At 42.6% G+C, this 20,309-nt stretch overlaps 1 protein-coding gene across 7 annotated transcripts in view; it reads left to right on the top strand.

The window, feature by feature from the left end:
• The first annotated feature begins 205 nt into the window (after positions 1 to 205).
• Positions 206 to 20,309, top strand: part of RALGPS1 (Ral GEF with PH domain and SH3 binding motif 1) — a 261,883-nt gene continuing 241,779 nt past the window's right edge. For all 7 annotated transcript variants that reach the window (XM_011931366.1, XM_011931362.1, XM_011931361.1 and 4 more), the window contains exons 1-3: positions 206 to 322; positions 3,788 to 3,895; positions 15,974 to 16,024. In XM_011931366.1, coding sequence (XP_011786756.1) covers positions 266 to 322; positions 3,788 to 3,895; positions 15,974 to 16,024 — 216 coding nt within the window. In that variant the 5' untranslated portion in view covers positions 206 to 265. The remainder of the gene's footprint in view (positions 323 to 3,787; positions 3,896 to 15,973; positions 16,025 to 20,309) is intronic.

Raw genomic sequence — 20,309 nt, 5'->3', positions numbered from 1 at the left:
TAAATGTTGGTAATTAATTTTAAAAATATCAATACCCTGTACAAGCCCATCAAACCGTGTCTGTGGGCCATAGTTCGCCCGAAAGCCACTAGCTGATGACCTTTCTTTAAAGGTCTGCTCAAGTCTGGTACAACTTTCGCCTGGGGGTGGGGATAAATTTGTTTTGAAGACTGGTTTTTATGAGCCCCTTTGCCTTGCAGGACTTCTCCAGACAGGTTATGTTACCTGCAGAGGCTGCCCTGAAGCTCCCTGTGGCCTGGAGACTATGTACAAGAGGAATGGTCTGATGGCTAGCGTGTTGGTCACCTCTGCCACTCCACAGGTACTGAGGGACAGTGGGTAGAGGGGTCTCCTTTCAGCTAACCCAGGCCCCAGCTGAGGCTTGCACAGCAAGGCAGTAGGGCTCTATGAATACCACCATTCTTAGCACTCCTAAGGCCCCTGGCCACGCCAGGCGTGAGATTTGGGAGGCAGTCAGCCCTGAGGATCAGCATATTTTCTGAAGTCGTTCTCTTCAAAGAAAAACAAATACCTGCCCAGTCCAGTCGTAGCAAGTGCCACATTCCATTTTGGTGGCAAGAAGGGATCAGACCTTTCCCAGGAAAAGCCGCTGCTGATTATAAATAAGTCACACACATTCCGGAATGAAGTCAGACAGAAGTCATTCCAACTGGCCCTGGGTTCTTATTTACCTTGCTCAGTAGGAAATGGCTATAAGGACTGGTGGTCTGCAGTGGCCTGGGCTGGGGCCCCTGCCGTGGGGTTTGGGAGTTTGCTTTCCACGCTCAGTAATGGCACAGAAGCATGCGGGAAGAGTGGGTGCCATTTGAGGCCCAGGATGCCACCACCCTATTGTGTGTGAAACGCCTCCTCCTCTGACAGATTGGCAGGCCATACCAGGGTTTAAACCCACAAGGCCCTGCTCGTTATGCTGGGCTTTTGAAGTGATCCTGGGTAACCAGCCAAAAAGTCACAGGAATCAGTTTGTTTCTTATAACCCTTTCAAAAAAATTCAGTGTTTTGATCTCTGGTCCTGAAATTGGGATAGGTTTAAGTAAAGCTGCTACTGCAGCAGAATTGTCATTACCCTCATCATCATCACCAATGATGTACTTGGGGGAGCTTTTGATTGAACACGTCCCCTTGTATGATTGTGTGTGTTTGGGGCAGATACAATGGTGTGTCACTGGAAAGTTATAATACCTGAAATCCTGGGAATGGATTCCTTTTTGTAACTAGAGGAATCAGACTTCTATTTCTATCTAGAGTGACGCTTCTTTCTTCTCTGGTCTGTGTGTGTATATGTGTATATGTGTGTGTGTGTGTGTATATATATATAAGTGTGTATATATATGTGTATACACATTATACACATTCACACATATTTGCTGTGTATATGTACATATATGTGTATCCAGCACAAGGTAAGTACTCAGTAAATATTTATTGAATAATTGAATGAGCGAATGGATGAATACATGTATAACTGAAGTCCTCAATAAATTTTGATGACTGAGTGATACATTTACACCCATATAGCCCCATAATTTGTTGCTTACTATATACCAGGCACTTTTTTGCATGTTCCATGGGCATTGTCTAATTTAGTATTCACAATAACCCCATCAGGTATATATTATTATTTTATCCCCAGTTTATAGATGAGGAAGCTAAGGCACAGACAGGTGAACAAGCTGGCTTGGAATCACACAGCTGCCAGGTGGGTGGGGATTCAAACCCTGACTCTCGAGCTGGTGCTCCTAACCGTGACATTATACCATCCAAAAGAAAATCCATCCTGTCACCCTGATATATTCTGCTTTCTGGAAGGTGGGTGTAGAAGTACAGAACAGTTTGTACAGAGTTGTCTGCTCAGGATCTACATATAAGACTGGGAGATGTAGTAGACTGCCAATTCCAGCAGCATCAGGAGAAGTCTTTATAACTTTTCAAAAGTTCATTCTGCATAGGTTCTCCTCAGGGGAGACTGTCCTGTCACTGTGAAACTTTAAAAATAGTTATGCCTGGGCCAGGTGTGGTGGCTCACGCTTGTAATCCCAGCATTTTGGGAGGCTGAGGTGGGTGGATCACCTGAGGTCAGTAGTTTGAGTCCAGCTTGCCAACATGGCGAAACCCCGTCCCTACTAAAATTACAAAAATTAGCCAGGTGTGGTGGCGGGTGCCTGTAATCCCAGCTACTTGGGAGACTGAGGCAGGAGAATCACTGGAACCCGGCATGTGGAGGTTGCAGTGAGCCGAGATCACACCACTGCACTCTTGCCTGGGCGACAGAGCAAGACTTCCACTAAAAAAAAAAAAAAAAAAATAGCCATGCTTGAGCTCACCCAAGTCCCCTTGAGTCAGCTCTCCTGGGAGTGGAGGCAGATTCTGCCAGTTACTTTTTAAGCTTTATTTTATATAACCCGTACTATAGCCCTGGGAAGTAGGTTTAATATCACCATTTTACAGATGATAACTGACTCCGTAAAACAAAGTTATTTGTCTGAGTTCAGACAGCAACTGGTGTGGAGCTGGCATTTTAACCAGGCCTATCTGACCTCAGAGCTTAACCACTATGGTATGCTGCTTCTTAAGATCATTTTAAGAGTTTTTGGTATAGTAGACTCATTTTAAAATCTTTTGATGACACAGGCCTATCGAAATCTACAGGTTTAAGTTCCTGCTCCTCTTTTAAACCTTACATTTCCAGTTATTGACTATTGGTTTCCCTCACTGGCCTAAAAACACTCTAGTTTTCAGGAAGATTACAAAGTTTTTCCAGATATAGCCATTTTGGAAAGAGTGAAATAAAGAAGAATTAATAAAAGCATATTCTCTAAATCCCAGTCCAAGATGTTGAGGTTAATGGAAACCACAAAATCCTTCTTCGTGAGCTGAGACTAATAAAATTGTTTATGAACAGGGCACAATTTTTGGGCAGTAAGCTTGATAAAGCTTGATGAAGTTAAATTAAAGAGAAAGTATATTCAACTTTCTGGGATCCCCATTGTTGAGATTCATGAGATCAGCCACATTTGAGGAGTTTTAACTTGCCTCTTTATGGGAGACTCCCTTCATATACATGCAGGAGGCAGAGTGTCCTTAGCATAAAGGACTCTACTAAATATAACTTTTACACTGGCCTCTAAAGCCAGTTGGTTACCTCTCAGCTCATTAGCAAGCAGGCTTTGAATTCCAAGTGGCCCGCATGATAAATAAGCCTTGAGAGCTACTTTCACATTTTGTGTAACAATTTCCTGCAATGACTTCAAGTAGGAAAAAGAGAAGTAAAACCAGGTAATGTTCGAAAGACATCATGAAGCAGATTGTCTCCTCAGGCCTCCTAAGACATGCAGTCCTGTTCTCCCTCAAGGAAGACTGGGCTGTAATTTTTTACCCCACCAGTAAAACACTGGCCAGAGAAAGTTAGGGTGTGGCAACTGAAGGTATGTGTTTTGGGGTCAGATAGATACAAAAGTAAGTTTACTTTCTGGCTTTCCCTTTCATAGCTGAGATAGCTTGGAGAAGTAACATTGCCTCTACTTCCTTATCTATAAAATGGGAACAATAATAATGTGTATTCATGGGGCACACATGGGAAGGAAATAAGATGATACACATGCAGTGCTTAACACGGTGCCTGGACTGGGGTAAAGCTCTAATCAATAGAAGCTGTTTTTATTGTACTATTCTATTGCTCTCCCATCCTCAATTCCGAGGAGGTTTGGGAGGCAGTGATTCCAAGTCAGATCATTCAGTTAACAGCATCTCTCTCTGCTCTCCACAGGGCAGCAGCAGCTCGGACTCTCTGGAGGGCCAGAGCTGCGACTATGCCAGCAAGAGCTATGATGCCGTTGTCTTCGATGTCTTGAAAGTGACCCCAGAGGAGTTTGCTGTAAGGGAAACAGAGCTGGTGTGGGTGGCTGGGCACCACAACAGGGCATTAGAGGGAGCCACCACTTAGGCTTTTGGCTCAGATTGTAAACGTTCTATATGCCCAACAAGAGGGGTGTGTTGAGTAAAGTATGTACCACCCTTTATGAAATACAATGCAGCATTAAAAAGGGTGCTGTCCTGAAATTAACTGCCCTGGAAGGCTATACGCTATATATATAAAAATGAAAGGAGCAGACTGAAGCACAGTTTGTGGAGAACATGCAATTTTAAAAATGCATGTACACGCTGGGCGAGATGGCTCACGCCTATAATCCCAGCACTGTGGGAGGCTGAGGTAGGAGGATGGCTTGAGCCCAGAAGTTCGAGACCAGCCTGGGCAACATAGGGAGACTGCCTCTCCAAAAATTGGAAATAAAAAAATAAGCCAGGTGTGGTGGCACACACTTGTAGTCCCAGCTACTCAGGAGACTGAGGTGAGAGGATTGCTTGAGCCTGGGAAGTTGAAGCTGCAGTGAGCTGTGATCATGCAACTACATTCCAGTCTGGGTGACAGAGTAAGACCGTGTCTCACAAAAAAAAAAAGCAAAAAAAAAAAGCATGTATAACACACATATAACATGTATTTGCATGAGGTCTAGATTTTTTGTTTACATATTCATAAATATCTGGATCTATATAGCCAAACATATTATTTACTGTAGTATTTGGTCATAGATTCTAGGTAATTGGAATTTAATTTTTCTATTTGTTTATGTATACTTTCTACATTTTTATAATAACCGTTTTCTACAATGATAAACAATATTATTTGGGCAATTTAAAAAATATAAATTAAAAAAAGACGTATCTTCAAACAGTGTGTTGCTCCTGGTCTAACGAAGGGATGGTCCCTTGTGGTGGAGCAATGTTAGCTCCTTGTTTTGCCATGACTTGTTTTCCTCCTTTTGTACCTTGACGGTAGAGGGAGAATATTGACTCTGGGGTGACCTCAAATCTGATTGTGAGTGTTGTCCAAGCGTTGAACTTCTCTCCAGCAGAAGTATTTCCAACCCATACCCACGCCCTCTCTACCCTCTTTGGTAAAAGAGGTTTCTTGTCCTCCTGGGTGCCAAGGGAAGTAGCTGGGCCCCATGTCATTGCTCTGCCATCATTGGCTTCTTCTATGTTTACTTTGTGCCAGGCCACACTGAGCCTGGCACCTGCGTCATCTCCTTCTGTGTGTCTAAGGGATCATTTTAAAACCTTCAGACTCTCTAGTGGCTCCCTCCTACTAGAATGAGACCCAGAGTTCCTCCTGAGGCCTCCAGTACTCTGTGGTCCGGCCAAGCCTCCTCTTCTGCCCCTACCTCCGTGCTCTCCCACTCTCTTTCTTCCCCAGGCTCACCTGCGTCCTCTGTCCTTTTTTCAGTCTTCATGGCTCTTCCTTAGTTGTCTGCTCACTCTGTGTTCAAATGTCTGTCCTTGGGACTTCTACTGGGCTGAGTAGCATCTTTCCATCATTATCTTTCTCCTTAACTCTGCTCTGTTTTTCTTCATAACTCTTATTACTACCCAACATTACATTATAGAATAATAATTTATTTTTTTCTTCAAGACAGCATCTCATTTCATCACTCAGGCTGGAGTGCAGTGGCACAGTCACAGCTCATTACAGCCTCAATCTCCCTGGCTCGAGTGATCCTCCTGCCTCAGCCTCCCAAAGTGCTGGGGCTACAGCTGCACACCATCATGCCCTGCTAATTTTTTTGATTTTTAGTAGAGATGAGATCTCACTGTGTTGCTGTGGCTGATCTCCAGTTCTTGGACTCCACCTCAGCCTCCCAAAGTGCTGGGATTGTAGGCGTGAGCCACCACTCCTGGCCTATATAATAATAAATTTTTATTTCATATCTCTTCCACTAGAATATAAACTTTCTAAGGACAGGAACTTATCTGACTTGTTCACTGCATTTTTTCCCAGTGTCCAAAAAATTACTGGCTCATAGTAGGTGCTCAGTAAATATGTACTGCCTGAAAGAGTTCAATTCTTTTTTTTTTTTTTTTTTTTTTGAGGTGGAGTCTCGCTCTGTCACCAAGTTGGAGTGCAATGGTGGGATCTTGGCTCACTGAAACCTCCGCCTCCTGGGTTCAAGTGACTCTCCTGCCTCAGCCTCCTGAGTAGCTGAGATTACAGGTGCATACCACCATGCCCAGCTAATTTTTGCATTTTTAGTAGAGATAGGGTTTCACCATGTTGGTCAGGATGGTCTCAATCTCCTGGTCTCATGATCTGTTTGCCTTGGCCTCCCACAGTGCTGGGATTACAGGCATGAGCCACTGCACCTGGCGAAGAGTTCAATTCTTACAACAATTCAATGAGGCATATCATATAGCTCCCAATTTTCTGATAAAGTAAGGATCCAACAGATTAATTTTCTTACATGGATTATATACCCAAGTATTGGCAGAGCCAGGTCTGAAACTCTCATCTCCTAATTACCCATGTAATGCTAGGAAGTAATATTAAGAGCAACTCTTATTTTTGAACACTGATTATGTCTAGGTCTTGTGCTAAATGTTTTACATGCTTTATCTAATTTACTTTTCATAACAGCCTTATAAATTAGGTATAATTATTATTCCCAATTTACTGATAAGTCAGTCAACACTTAGAGAAGAAAGTTGTCTCTTCACACAGGTAGTACATGGCACAGCTGGGATTAAAACCAGGGCTGTTTGACACTGTAGACCAGTGATTTCCAATAGAAATACAATGTAAGCTATGTATACAATTTAAAATTTTCTAGTAATCGGCCGGGCATGGTGGCTTATGCCTGTAATCCCAGCACTTTGGCAGACTGAGGCAGGTGGATCACCTGAGGTCAGGAGTTCGAGACCAGTTTGATCAACATGGAGAAACCCCATCTCTATTAAAAATACAAAATTAACTGGACGTGATGGTGCATGCCTGTAATCCCAGCTACTTGGGAGGCTGAGGCAGGAGAATCGCTTGAACCCGGGAAGCGGAGGTTGCAGTGAGCCGAGATCACGCCATTGCACTCCAGCCTGGGCAACAAGAGCGAAACTCCATCTCAAAAAAGAAAAAAAAAATTTCTAGTTAACTACATTAAAAAATAAAAGAAGTGAAATTACTTGTAATAATATGTTTTATTTAACCATATATATCCAAAAATATTACTATTTCAAAATACAAGCTATATAAAATTATTAAGATACTTCATATTCTTTTTTTTTCAAACTAAGTCTTCAAAATCCAACGTATGTATGTGTAAGAAACAGGGTCTCACTCTGTTGCCCAGGCTAGAGTGCAGTGGCTATTCACAGGTGCAGTTACACCACAGTGCAGTGCCTTGAACTGCTGGGCTCAAGTCGTCTTCCTGCCTCAGCCTTCCGAATAGCTCAGACTATAGGCTTGTGCCACTGTACCTGGCTCCAAAGTATAGTTTTTACTTTATAGTGCTAGCAACATTTCAGATGCTCAGTAGCCACATGTGGGTAGTGGCTACCATATTGGACAGTGTAACACTAGAGTCCGTACTCTTAGCCACAAAGCTGTATTGTCTCTTCTTTAGAGGACTTAATGGATCTCACAGTCTGATGACCTAGCTTCTATGTTCTATTTATGTATGTTTACTTGTACTTTTAAGAGTCATGTTTTTTAGCTTTATGAAAGAAGCAATAATGAGGCCTAAAAATCCCTTTATAGCTGTTTACTCTGTGGAATGGCAGAGAGTTAGACTGCATCATAGGAAAACATTGCCTAACAGAACTCCTTGGTGAGACTCAGAGCCTGGTTTTCTAGCCTCAGCCGTAGGGTATTGCTTGGCTTGCTTCAGGCTGCCTTTCTGAGGCTGGGAAGACTGTAGGGAAGGATGGTGAATACTTTTTGAGAATGCAGTGCTGAAACTTTGGCTGTCTCTGCTGGAGCTAGTGTGTCTTTAGCTTACATGTGAAACCAGGTCTCTGGAGTCTTTGGCCTCTGGGAAAGCACTGGAGTGCCTAGGTGTTAGAATTGAACCAGACCAACTGGCATTTTAGTTTCCTGTCTAGTGAAAGAAAAAACCCAGACATGAAAACCCACTGAAAGAATTATTTGATTCTGGGAAGATGGTGGTGGCAGTAGCATATTTTTAAATTCTCTCTTAATCTGCATTCCCCCACTTCCCACTATGAACCCTGAAACCCGTGAACACAATTGTAGTAGACCTAGGTGACAAGTTATCCTCATCACCCCCAAAATACAAGTGGTATATGTATACACAATGTATACCACCAACATCCACAAGACCTTCAGGGTATCAGCATCTGTAGAGGAGAAAGCAGAATAAGCACTGGGGTATTTGATAGACTTGAGAATAGGAGAACCCCAAAGTTGCCAATAGATATTTGCTAGAAAGTTCAGTGCATTAGGGTGGGAATAGCAATTGAAATTGGCAGAGATTTTGACTATTCAAATAATGGGTGAGTAGAAGGGATCTGTGGAATAGCCATTATGACCTCTTGGAACCAGGCAACTAGGGGGTCCCTTCTAGAATGATGCTGCATACCTAAGAAATTCAGTATGGAGTGGAGTCAAAATGATCAGAAAGGATAGAGATGGTTGTGGCAAAAGATGATCTAAGTGTGTGTGTGTGTGTGTGTGTGTGTGAGAGAGAGAGAGAGAGAGAGAGAATCTTAAGAAATAGTGGCCATGGTATTGAGCGCTACATGAAAGCAAACTAAAACACAGCTGTGTGAAGTTAGAAAAGGTACTCTGAACCATATTGCCCTCTAAAAGCTCAGGAAAACTAATTTTGCATGAAAATAAGCAACAGGAAATTATTGCTGTCAAATCTCATTCAAAGTTATTATACTAAAAAAGAGACAAGAATCCCTATAGACAATGAGAGCATGCCAAAAAACAGACAAAACCTGTAACTGTTTATTTTAAGATGAGCTAAGAGATGTTAAGATCATGCATGAAGAATATAATTCAGAAATACGAAAATCTCAGAAATGAGATGACAGAACTTAGGAAAGACTTAAAAATAGAAGAATTCTGTTGGAAATGAAGATTGAACTAGAAGGAACACAGGAACACATACACATAACAGAAAATGCCTAAGGGAATAAACTTTTTCACATGAAAATAAATGAAGAAAGAATAAGACTTTGGGGAAAAGTGACAAATATTCATGATAGGCAAAGAACATCCAACATACAGATAATAGGAATTCCTGAAAGCAGGGAACAAAAAGGCAAGGGAACTTCACAAATAATTAAAACTAAAATTTAGGAAAATGTTCATGAAATTAAAAAAAAAAGATTTGAAACTGCATGTTGAAAGAGCACACCGTGAAGCCAAGAATGTCAACCCCAAATGGTCAATACTTTACATTTGTAAGGACATATTCTTTACAAATTACTGGATTTTAAAGGAAAAAAAATTATTTGGGCATTTAGGCAAAAACGGCAAATGACATATACAGGAAATGATTAGATTACCATCAGTCTTTTTTGACAGAAACATGTTTTTGCCAAAAGGAAATAGAACTACATAATTAAATAAGGAAGGAAAAAAAAGTGAGCCAAAGAATTTATAATATATCCAGCAAAACTGACTTTAAAGTATCAAGGACACAAGCTGTTGTGAACGTGCAAGGCCTCAGAATCTTATTCCCCTGAGCCCTTCCTGAGGAGTCTATGAGAGAATGAGTCTTAGACATAGTTACAGAACCATTGCTATAAAGACAGGTAGAGAGCAGTAAACATGCAATTACTTGTGGAATTAAGACTGAATGAGGGTTAAAGGTAGAGGGTATAGTTTGTAATGAATGTATGCCCAGATGGTAGATATAGTATGACTGTAGGATAAAGTAAATGAAAACTTATGGGATGCTGGAATCTTAGTATATACTCTGTGTCCATGAGACCAAGATTTTCAAAATAGAAGAAAGGAGATACAGATATAATACAGAAGAGGTTAAGTAAGTTTTAAAAAATGTCCTGACTTTGAATTGGAAATATTAGTATGAATTCTGCATTGTGGTCTTGAAATAGCATTTTGTACTAAAAGAACCTATGGCTTCTGGAGAACTGGTTGATTCCAAGTCTAGGAAAGGACATGTTCAAGATGAGCCTGGTGCATCTTCCCAGTACCCAGTGAGGAAGCTGTAAAGGAATAGGAGGGTCCGTGGCAAAAGGACTCAAGTGCTAGTTAGAAGTAGCTCCCATTGCCCCGTCATGGCACAATTTGAGCTTCAAAAGGATAATAATTGCAAATGATTGAAACTCATCAAGCAGTGGGTCACTTTGGATGATAATAGGAGGGCAGTTTATCATCTTAAAAACTGATAAATATAAGGAAGGAATCGAGCATTTGTTCTGCCTTTTGCTTTTGAACTAACTACACTGGATAACCAAACAGTAGATGAGGGAAAGTGTCTATTAAATTGGTTCAGTTAATAAAAGGAAAAGAAATGAAAGAATTGGAATATCATCATTTTGTAACCCCAGTGAATGAAAATATCTAAGCAGTGAGCATCAATAGCCACTAGCATTACAAAAGGAGAGCCATCGTGTGCCTCCTGATGAAGCAGTGTGCTCCACCTGCGGTCTTGCCAAAGGGATGAACCTGTGTCTGATGAAGTCCCCGAGTCCAGCTGCTGATTTGCAGACACACCAAGAAAGGAAGAACATGTTGACCTGCTCCCTAAGTATGGAGAACTGTGTAGGTCAAATGGCTTGGATTCTTCAGCAAATGTATTACAAGGAATATAAAGGGATGGAGAGAATATTTGTAGATTAAAAGAGATTTAAAAAGTACATATCAGCTGGTGTGGTGGCTCACGCCTGTGATCCCAACACTTTGGGAGGCCGAGGTGGGTGGATCACAAGGTCAGGAGTTTGAGACCAGCCTGGCCAATACGGTGAAACCCCGTCTCTACTAAAAATACAAAAATTAGCCAGGCATGGTAGCGCACACCTGTAGTCCCAGCTACTCAGGAGGCTGAGGCAGGAGAATCACTTGAACCCGGGAGGTGGAGGTTGCAGTGAGTGAAGATTGCGCCACTGCACTCCAACCTGGGTGACAGAGTGAGACTCCATCTCAAAAAAAAAAAAAAAAAAGTACGTATCAGGTTGGGCATGGTGGCTTACATCTATAATCCCAGCGCTTTGGGAGGTGGTGGTGGGAGGATTGTTGTTTGAGGCCAGGAGTTAGAGATCAGCCTGGGCCACAGAGCTAGACTCCATCTCTCCAAAAATTTAAAAAGTTAGCTGGGCATGGTGGCTTATACCTGTAGTTTTAGCTTCTCAGGAGGCTGAGGCGGGAGTGATCACTGGAACCCGGAAGTTCGAGGTTAGCTCACTAGCTGTGATCACACCACTGCACCCAAGCCTGGACAGCAAGTAAGACCCTGTCTCTAAAATAGATAGATAGGTAGGCAGGTAGATAGCACTTCTCCAGATTTTTTTTTTTTTTTATTATTATACTTTAAGTTCTAGGGTACATGTGCATAACGTGCAGGTTTGTTACATATGTATACTTGTGCCATGTTGGTGTGCTGCACCCATCAACTCGTCAGCACCCATCAATTCGTCATTTATATCAGGTATAACTCCCAATGCAATCCCTTCCCCCTCCCCCCCATGATAGGCCCCGATGTGTGATGTTCCCCTTCCCGAGTCCAAGTGATCTCATTGTTCAGTTCCCACCTATGAGTGAGAACATGAAAAGTGGACAGGACTACCCTGTGATGTGTAGGTATATATACTTGAGTGATTAAATTATTTGAAAAACCTGAAGAAAGTCAGAATAATGGTTACTTTTGGTGGGAGAGAGACTTGTGATTGGGACAAGGCACATTGAAGAACTTCTGGGGTGGTTCTTTTTTCATTTTGATTGTGGTAAAATATACATAATATAAAATTTACTATCTTAACTGTTTTTCATTATACAATTCAGCAGTGTTAAGTACATTCACAGTGTTATGCAACCAATCTCCAAAACTGTTCTCATCTTGCAAAATGGAAACTCTGTATCCATTAAACAACTCCCCATTCCCCTTCCTCCCAACCCCCAGCAACCACTATTCTACGTTCTGTCTCCATGATTTTGACTCTTCTAGTTACCTCATGTAAGTGGAGTCATACAGTGTTTGTCTTTGTGACTTTTTTTGTAGATTTGACTTTTTTTGTTGTTTTTTTTTTTGTTTTTTGTTTTTTGAGACAGAATCTCACTCCCAGGCTGGAGTGCAGTGGTGCGATTTCGGCTCACTGCAACCTCCTCTTCCTGGGTTCAAGCAATCTCCTCCCTCAGCCTCCTGAGCAGCTGGGATTACAGGCATGCACCACCACGCCCAGCTAATTTTTGTATGTTATATTAGAGACAGGGTTTCACCACGTTGGCCAGGCTGGTCTCAAACTCCTGACCTCAAGTGATCCGCCAGCCTCGGCCTCCCAAAGAGCTGAGATTACAGGTGTGAATCACTGTGCCCAGCCTAGTTTGACATTTTTTAAAAATAAGTTTAAAAAGCTTTAAATAAGTTACTGCTAGATTAATTTTCAAAAGGAACAGAACAGTTCCTAGGCCCATCCCCAACTCTTTTCTAAAATTGCCAGACACGGGCTTTCTGTGGTTCTGTGAGTCAAAGCAGGAATGGATGTTTGGAGCTGATTACTCTTTGTTCTGTGAGCCCTCCTGGCCATGCCTTGGTGGAGTGGGGTAAAGCCAACAGTTTTTTTTTTGTTTGTTTATTTGGGGTCTGGAAGAGCCTTACACTAAGTCTGAGGCTGGGAACAGAGGATTTAGTCAGCCACTGTTAGGAGAAATACTACATTTAACATGTGCAAAAAACTTTTTTTCCCCCCTTTTTGGCTAACCAAGTAGCTTTCATTTATCCACATAATAGCACTGTTCTGTTAGAGTCACGTTGTGAAGTGCTCCAGTAGATCTCTCCACCCTGCGGTATTCATCTCTACAGAAATGATGTGTGGAGATCGGGCATTTCCCTTAAAAGCCTGGGTTTTTAGAGGGCCCTGGACTAGGAGGAAGGAGGAGATGGGAGAATGGACTAGGCTTAAGGAAGCCATTGCCAGGTGACTGACTTCACTGAACATCCTATGTTAACGCTTTTTTTCTCGAAATAAGGATAGGCCATTAGGAGACTTATGAGTGTTCTCGCTCAGCCCCACTACTGGCCGGATTTGCTGCTTGGAAGCAAGAGTGGGAGGCTTCTTGTCTCATGTTTCTGTTGAGTCTGTAACATACCCCTAGAAAATGCCTTTTCTCTCCAGGAAACCAAGGTACCTCTCCTGAGGGAGGGACAGGGCCCTGAGGTGGTCCTGAGAGCTGGCTCCGAAGTGTGACAGGACCTGACCTCACCTCTTACCACACCCCCATACCCATTCTTCCCACCCCCTGTTTGGTAAAACTGAGTGGCCTTGAGGGTTCAATCTTCCGGGGAAGGATTACTCATCAGCAACCTCCGTTTGGCTTTGTAGTAAAATGGCATGAAATTGATAATCTGATGATCTTTATAAGTATCTTATATCAAAATATCCTCGCTCTAGACACTGTATCTTTTTTAATCAGAACCGAAAGGATAGAAGTAGGAGAGATTCTTCTGAAACCTCATTATGTATTTTGGACTAGCTAGTCTAAGTCTGGTGACCTCTGTTGTTGTTTGTTTTGAATAAAACACCTGAACACATTTTCTGACTTACGGTCTGAGCAGAGAGCAGAGTATTTGAAACCTGAACTATCTGAAAAATGTGAAATGTAAGGTCACTGCTTTAATAAATCATCTGGAAATTCAGTAGCAAACCCTAGAACTGGTGGCAGGATGGAAAGGAAGTTTTCTCATTTTCACATTAGCAGACTTTGGTTCTTTTCCTAAATGACATTGCAAACATCCTGCCGGTTCTCCCGGATAGGGTGTTAACTTGAACTGCAGGGGAGATTTCCAAGGTCCTCTGAGCTTTCAGTTCAAATCTCCTGTCTTTACAAGGCCTTTCTGTTCCCTAGGATGGCAGACTTAATCCAAATATGAGAAGCACTTGGCTAACAATCTTGATGGATCTGGCAGAAGAAATGCCAGTCTGTTTGCACTGCTCAGGACATAGCTTTGAGCCATGTAGCTCTAGGCCAAACACAGACCTATAGGCCTTCAGGGCTTCCTAGCCACTCAACACTCAGATTATGAGGGCCAGATACATTATGCTGATGTCAAGAGTCCCCTTGACATCAAGAGGTGTTGGGTGGAACCCGGAGGCAGAAGAGCTCAGATTCTGCTCCAGTGCTTCCTTATTCCTGGTCCTGTCTCCCACCTCTCAGCCAGGCTTCCATTAGTGGCAGCATTTCACCCGTTTCCATGGGGAACGCTAGCTCCTGGGAGAGGACAAAGAGGCTCTCCACTGAAGCCAGCTGCATGTTTTCTTCTCCACTCTGCCTGAGGATGGTCTGCTTTGGCCTGTATCCCATGCTTCTCAGGAACCCAGTGACCTTGGACCACCTTCGAGTGTATTTGCCATTTTTCTCCAATATATTCTTAATACAAGGGTTTTTACTGGCTCAGTGGATTTTTAACATGTTCTTTAGAGCAACCTCAGTGCATGGATATTCAACCAAATTAATGGTCCCTTATTTGCTAGCTTATGTATTGGTCAGGAACCATAAGTTCACATGCCAGTACATGAGCCCATCTTTGTGGCTTCCGTTTTGAGACACACACACACACACATTCTCTCACACACACATACTCACACTTTCATACGCACACATGTACACGCTCACACATACACACATTTACATACTTATACTCAGTCACACACACCATATACTCTCACACACACACTCAGATATACACACATAAACACACTCTCTTATGTATTTATTGAGCATCTGTCAGGTGCCAGGAACGCTACCTCTTGTCTTGAATTTTCACCAAGATCCCATAAAATAGGGATTGTCATTTTCTAGATGTGGTACCTGACTGAGAGAGATTGTGTGTCAAAGAGAACATTGCTGTTTAGTGACAGTGTCCAGACACACACCCAAGCCCTGTAATCCAGAGCCCATTTGTTCCCTGTATCATGTCATCCTGGATGGCCTGTGTTCAATGGACAGAGTGTCTTCTCACATTAAAGGCATCCAAAGGCCTTCAGCTCTCGTCTCCCTGGCATGTCACAGAGACATCTCTTGACTGACATCTGGCATCCCATGTGACACGGAGGTAGGTGGATCATGTGAAGTCAGTTCAGTTCATGCCTTGATCTGAAAAATGGTCAGCATGATGCTTCCTCTTACTGTCACCAGATGAGGTTCTTATGATGGGTGCAGGCTTTTAACCTGATGTGTGTCTTCTCTATTGATGACATTGCTGCCTCTTAAAGCTGGCTGTGATGAAGTACTAGTTTTTTCCATTTCCAATAATTTGAGGACAGATACTTAAAATATATATAATGGAAATGTCATGGTCATGTAAAAAATTGCTATGCAAGTTCCAAATGCTTGCTCTCAGCTTCTGTACTTCTCTCATTGTGGGCTGGTGGAATAAACAGTTTGTGGTCCTGTGCTGGTCTGTGGGTGCATCTTGAATAGCACTCTACCATATAATTTAGGGGCAGTATCAGTGACTTCAGAAGAAAAATATAATTTCTATAAGCCACAACTTTAAAATGAATTTATAGTAATAGTGTTTCTGTTTAGCATTGTAATTTTGAATATTGTTTCTACAACTTTTAAAAATTACAAAAGTAGTTCATGCTTGAAATAAAAATTCAAATAGTATGAAAATTTCCAAATAAAACTGTTGCCTTTTCTCCCACGCCCACCCTCCAAACAGCTTTTATCAATTCCTAAATTGAAAGTTCATCTCACATTCAAGAAACAAGGGTGTGGATCAGGATTTATGAAGAGGGGGAAGGGATGGGAGAGGCATTTCAGAAATGTATCCAATTTTTTACTGTATGCTGTCTTGTTTTTTATCTCAAAGCGGAAAGTATAATTTTTATGAATATATATGACTGTATAAAGTAACATGACAGTTATCTTTGATGCACAGTATTTTCTAAAATTGATTCTCTTTTGTTGCAGAGCCAGATTACTTTAATGGATATACCTGTGTTTAAAGCTATCCAGCCAGAGGTCTGTACTTTGTCTTTATACTCTTCTATTAATGCTGTGGGTGGGCAGCGAGGATTTAGTCAGCCACTGTTAAGAGTGACTCCGTTTCTCAGTTTCTCTCTTGAGGGCTCTATAAATGCATGTTATCTTTTTAAACCTCATTCTATTCTTGATGGTGCTCGTGTTTTTGAGCCCAGTATTTGGATTTTCCAGAGAATGTCTCCTGTCTGGGCTACTCTGGCAGGGCTGGGAGCAGTTGGTACCCACAGGACTCCACACCTGAGAGTCAGGTCTTGACACCCTCATTCCTTTTCCCGGGCTTCTCCTGCTGAAAATGTTTACTTTCAAGAAGTGATGTGAGGGAACATTTTTCTAGAAAGTTCTCTTTTTGTTGATCCCAAATTCTGGTGGTTGCCTTGTTTCTGTTTTTGAAACCAGTTGCCGTAGCAAACGTACATATTTACATTGAAAGCATATATTGGTCAGGTGTGGTGGCTCACATCTGTAATCCCAGCACTTTGGGAGGCCTAGGTAGAAGGATTGCTTGAGACCAGGGGTTTGAGACCAGCCTGAGCAAAATAGTGTCAAAAAAAAAAAAAAAAAAGCATATGTACATTTTTAGAAACAGCATATTCAATGAAGTGTAAACAGTTGATTTTGGTATTAAAAAAATTCCTGGAAATATTTGGCAATTGATAACAAGGTTTTGGTTATTTTACCCAGGGTGTGTGTATGTGTGTGCGTGTGAGATCAGGTAAACAAAAATCCATTTCAAAGTGGCTGAATAGGGAGACTGAGGCAGGAGAATTGCTTGAACCCGGGAGGTGAAGGTTGCAGCGAGCCATAATTGTGCCATTGCACTCCAGACTGGGCAAAAGAGCGAGACTCTGTCTCAAAAAAAAAAAAAAAAAAGGTAGCTGAATAGGCTGAAGAGGAATTTATTACAAGGATAAAGGGGCACTTTACAGAATTCATGGAGTGAGTTCAGGCGCCCAGAGAGCCACCAGGACACAGGCAGTGCCTACTTCCTGCTCTACTTTTACCTCTCCTTCTCTCTCCTGCTTTCTTGTCTGATTTGACCTGATTTGGCCTTTTCAAAGGGCCCACGTTTACATAATCTCCATTTAAGTCACCACCCCAGACTGGGACCAGCAGATTTCAGTCCAGGCCAGCATAGTCGTGTGTCCAGTGCTGATCCAGTCACCTAAGGCCAAGAGTATGTGGTCAACATGGGCAAACACTGAGGGACCCAGCCTTGTGTGTGAGGTTCAGACCTCAGAGGAGAGGAGTGTGGTTGCGGAGATAGATCAAAAAGTGCTGCAACTAGGGTGTGAATTCCAGAATACTCTTAACTTAATGCGTTTCTTCTTACAGAACTGTGACTGTTTAGACTTTGACAAAGAGCATATCTTAACACAAAGTCACAGTGTTCAAGCCTTCTGAGAGCTGGCACCTAGTCTATTGAAGAGTAGGAGGAAACCAGTACCACTAGCTTTGTTCAGCATTTATGTGAAGACGTGGCAGTTATTTGTATTATTGTATTATTGTGTGTGTGTGTGTGTGTGCTTGTGTGTGTGTGTGTGTGTGTTCATTAGGGTTGGAGAACAGAGCTTTGTTTGCTTTTTTTGAATTGGCTGACTTCCATTCTTTTTCTGTTTTGTTCTAATGTGGTATGATCCATTCTTTCTAATAAAAAAAAACATCAAATCACTGCCTCTTTGAGCCTTTTGGTAGAATAGGTGTGTGATGGTTGCCTTGGTTCTCAACTGAAGCTATTTCTGATTATATTCTCTGCTTAGCTCTGATCTGGAGCAGTTTAGGGCTTTATTCTTCATCCGAACATCAAGGAGGGCAGCCCACCTGCTGTGAGCCCTGAACCTGCATGTGCCCAGGAGACTGGAATCATTGCCAGGCTGCTGGAAGGAGGGAAGTGGGTGGGGGCTTCTTCCTCTTCAGAGGCATAACCAAGGCCAGACCAAGAACCTCAGGGCGCTGCAGTTTGGAAGGTACCTCATCAATACATATCTTAGTTCAAGTTGTGACAAGATGTTAGACTGGAGATGTTTTGTTTTCAAGACTGTAGCTTGTGCGGTGGTTCTTAATTGTGGCTGCACATCAGAATCACCTGGACAGTCTTGGAAACATGGGGGTACCCAGAGCCCCTCCGCCACACTCCCCCACAATCCCTCACAGACCATTGAATCTGAACTTGAATCTCTTGATGGGAGTCTGAAACCTAATCAGCCCTATTTTGTAAAAGTTTCCCAGGTAATTCTGAGGCAGAGTGAGGATTCAGAACTAGTTGCTTTGAGGTATCTGGAGAAACCCGAAACTTGAACATTTTGGATCTATAATGTGTTAGCTAAAAATGGAAGTGTTTGTTCCTCATTGTCAAAACTGTGGTCAAACGAAGCACCCTAGGAGCTGCCCCAGCTTTTTTGCTGATGTTATTATCGTTAGCAGACTGAAAACTGAAAATTTTCCTCTTGGGGATGCTTGCCATGTTGTGGCTGGACCACCCCAGAGTTGGAAGGGCATGAATAAAATACAATTGTAAGTATGCAGAGGCCAGCGTCTGAGAGCAAGATGGGTGCTGTGAGTGACCTAGGCTCCCAGGAGATCAGGAAACTTGTAGACCGGTGCCTTTCAACCCTGGCTCTGCATCAGAATCCACTTGGGAATTATTTTTTAAAAATTACAAATGCCTAGGCTTCATCCTTAGAGATTCTAAATGCTTAGGTTTAGAGTGGGACTCAGGAATCTGCTTTTGACTGGACACCCTCGTGGGTTCCAGTTGGATGAGAACCAGGGATGTAGTGATTTTGAGACCGATAGCAGTTTGCTTTGTGAAATCCTAACTTTCAAATTTCTAGTTGTCTTTTATAGTGATTGTAAGACTGACAGAAATTTGCTTTGTGAAATCCTAATTTTCTAAAGATTTTTTCTTGCCTAGTTACTAAGATTACCCTTAATTCAGCCTACAGAGATAAGAAGAAGAAGATTAACCATGGACCCTGTGGCCAGGACTTGAACCAGGCCTGTCTGAGCCCTGAGCCTAGAGCTCAAGCTCTCAGCCCCTGTTGCATGTGGGTGTAGCCCGACGCCTGCGCTGCACAGTGGGCTCTTACCTCTTTTGATGTGGAAACAGCCATCTTACCAGGCCTCCACTGTGTAAGCAATATAGTTTATGAGTCCTTCCTAGGCTCTTCAGATCCTTCACAACTGGATAATTGATCCTGGCTGGGTTTAGATATGGTGATTTGGACTTCTGGAGTTGTCCTGGAAGGCATCAGCCACTTCCTAGCTGGTCATTTTTCCACCCTGGCTCAGGTTTCTGCTTTCCCATCATGCTGTTTGCCGACTCTGTGCTTATTAATGAGGAGCTGGGGGTATTTAGCTTGAAAAAAGAAGGTTCCTGAGGGACATGATTTTTGTCCTTGGAGATCTGAAACGCTTTGAACAAGCTATAAGGAGTTATGGTGAGACCTGGATACTTTTGGATGGTATTAGGGATGGTTCTGGAAGAAGAATGTTCCAGGTAGTGGGATTAGCATGCACAGAGAGTGTGGCCAAGAAGACTTGCATTCATGGAGGAGTAGGGGAGATTTAAACATAAAGGCTTCTAAGCCCTCCCTGCCATGGCGGTTCTTGAGTTTCTGGTGCTTGTCTGGAGGGCAGCTCCCAGTGTTGGAGTGGTGGGCAACACCCTTGCCCATGCAGACCCTTGCCTCTGTGTCCTTGCTTGGCTCCCTAGCCCTCTGACCTAAGCCCTGAAGGCCCAGTGGCTCACTGTGCACAGGTTTGAAAAGAGGTGGGTGCTGATGTGGACTGTTGCTGGGCCACATCAGCACCCAGGGTAGCCTGGGCCATTTACGTTTTCCTGAGCATTTACTGTGTGCGGGCTCTAGGCTAGGCTCCTTAGATGTAGGGTCTCATTTAATCCTCATCACAATCTTATGATGTACCTGCTGTTATTGTCTTTGTTTTATATATGAGGAAGCTAAAGCTCAGACATGTTAAGTATTATAACTTAGTCCATGATTACTGTATTAGTCCTCTATTGCTATGTAACAACAAATCACTCCCACACTTAGCAGCTTAAAATAATAAGCATTTATCTGTCTCAGTCTCTGTGGGTGAAGAATCCAAGAGTGGCTTAGCTGGGTGGTCCTGGCTTAGGGTCTCTCAGGAGGTTGTAGTCAAGATGTTGGCTGGGACTGTAGTCATCTGAAGGTTTGACTGGGGGTGGAAAGTCTGCTTCCAAGATGGCTCATGCACAATGCCTGGCTGTTGGCAGGAATCTTCC

The sequence above is a fragment of the Colobus angolensis genome, unplaced genomic scaffold (genome assembly GCF_000951035.1).
Source record: "Colobus angolensis palliatus isolate OR3802 unplaced genomic scaffold, Cang.pa_1.0 Scaffold9, whole genome shotgun sequence".
NCBI lineage: Eukaryota > Metazoa > Chordata > Mammalia > Primates > Cercopithecidae > Colobus > Colobus angolensis.
Note: the sequence above shows the minus strand (reverse complement) of the source record. Positions and strands in the feature narration are given on the sequence as shown.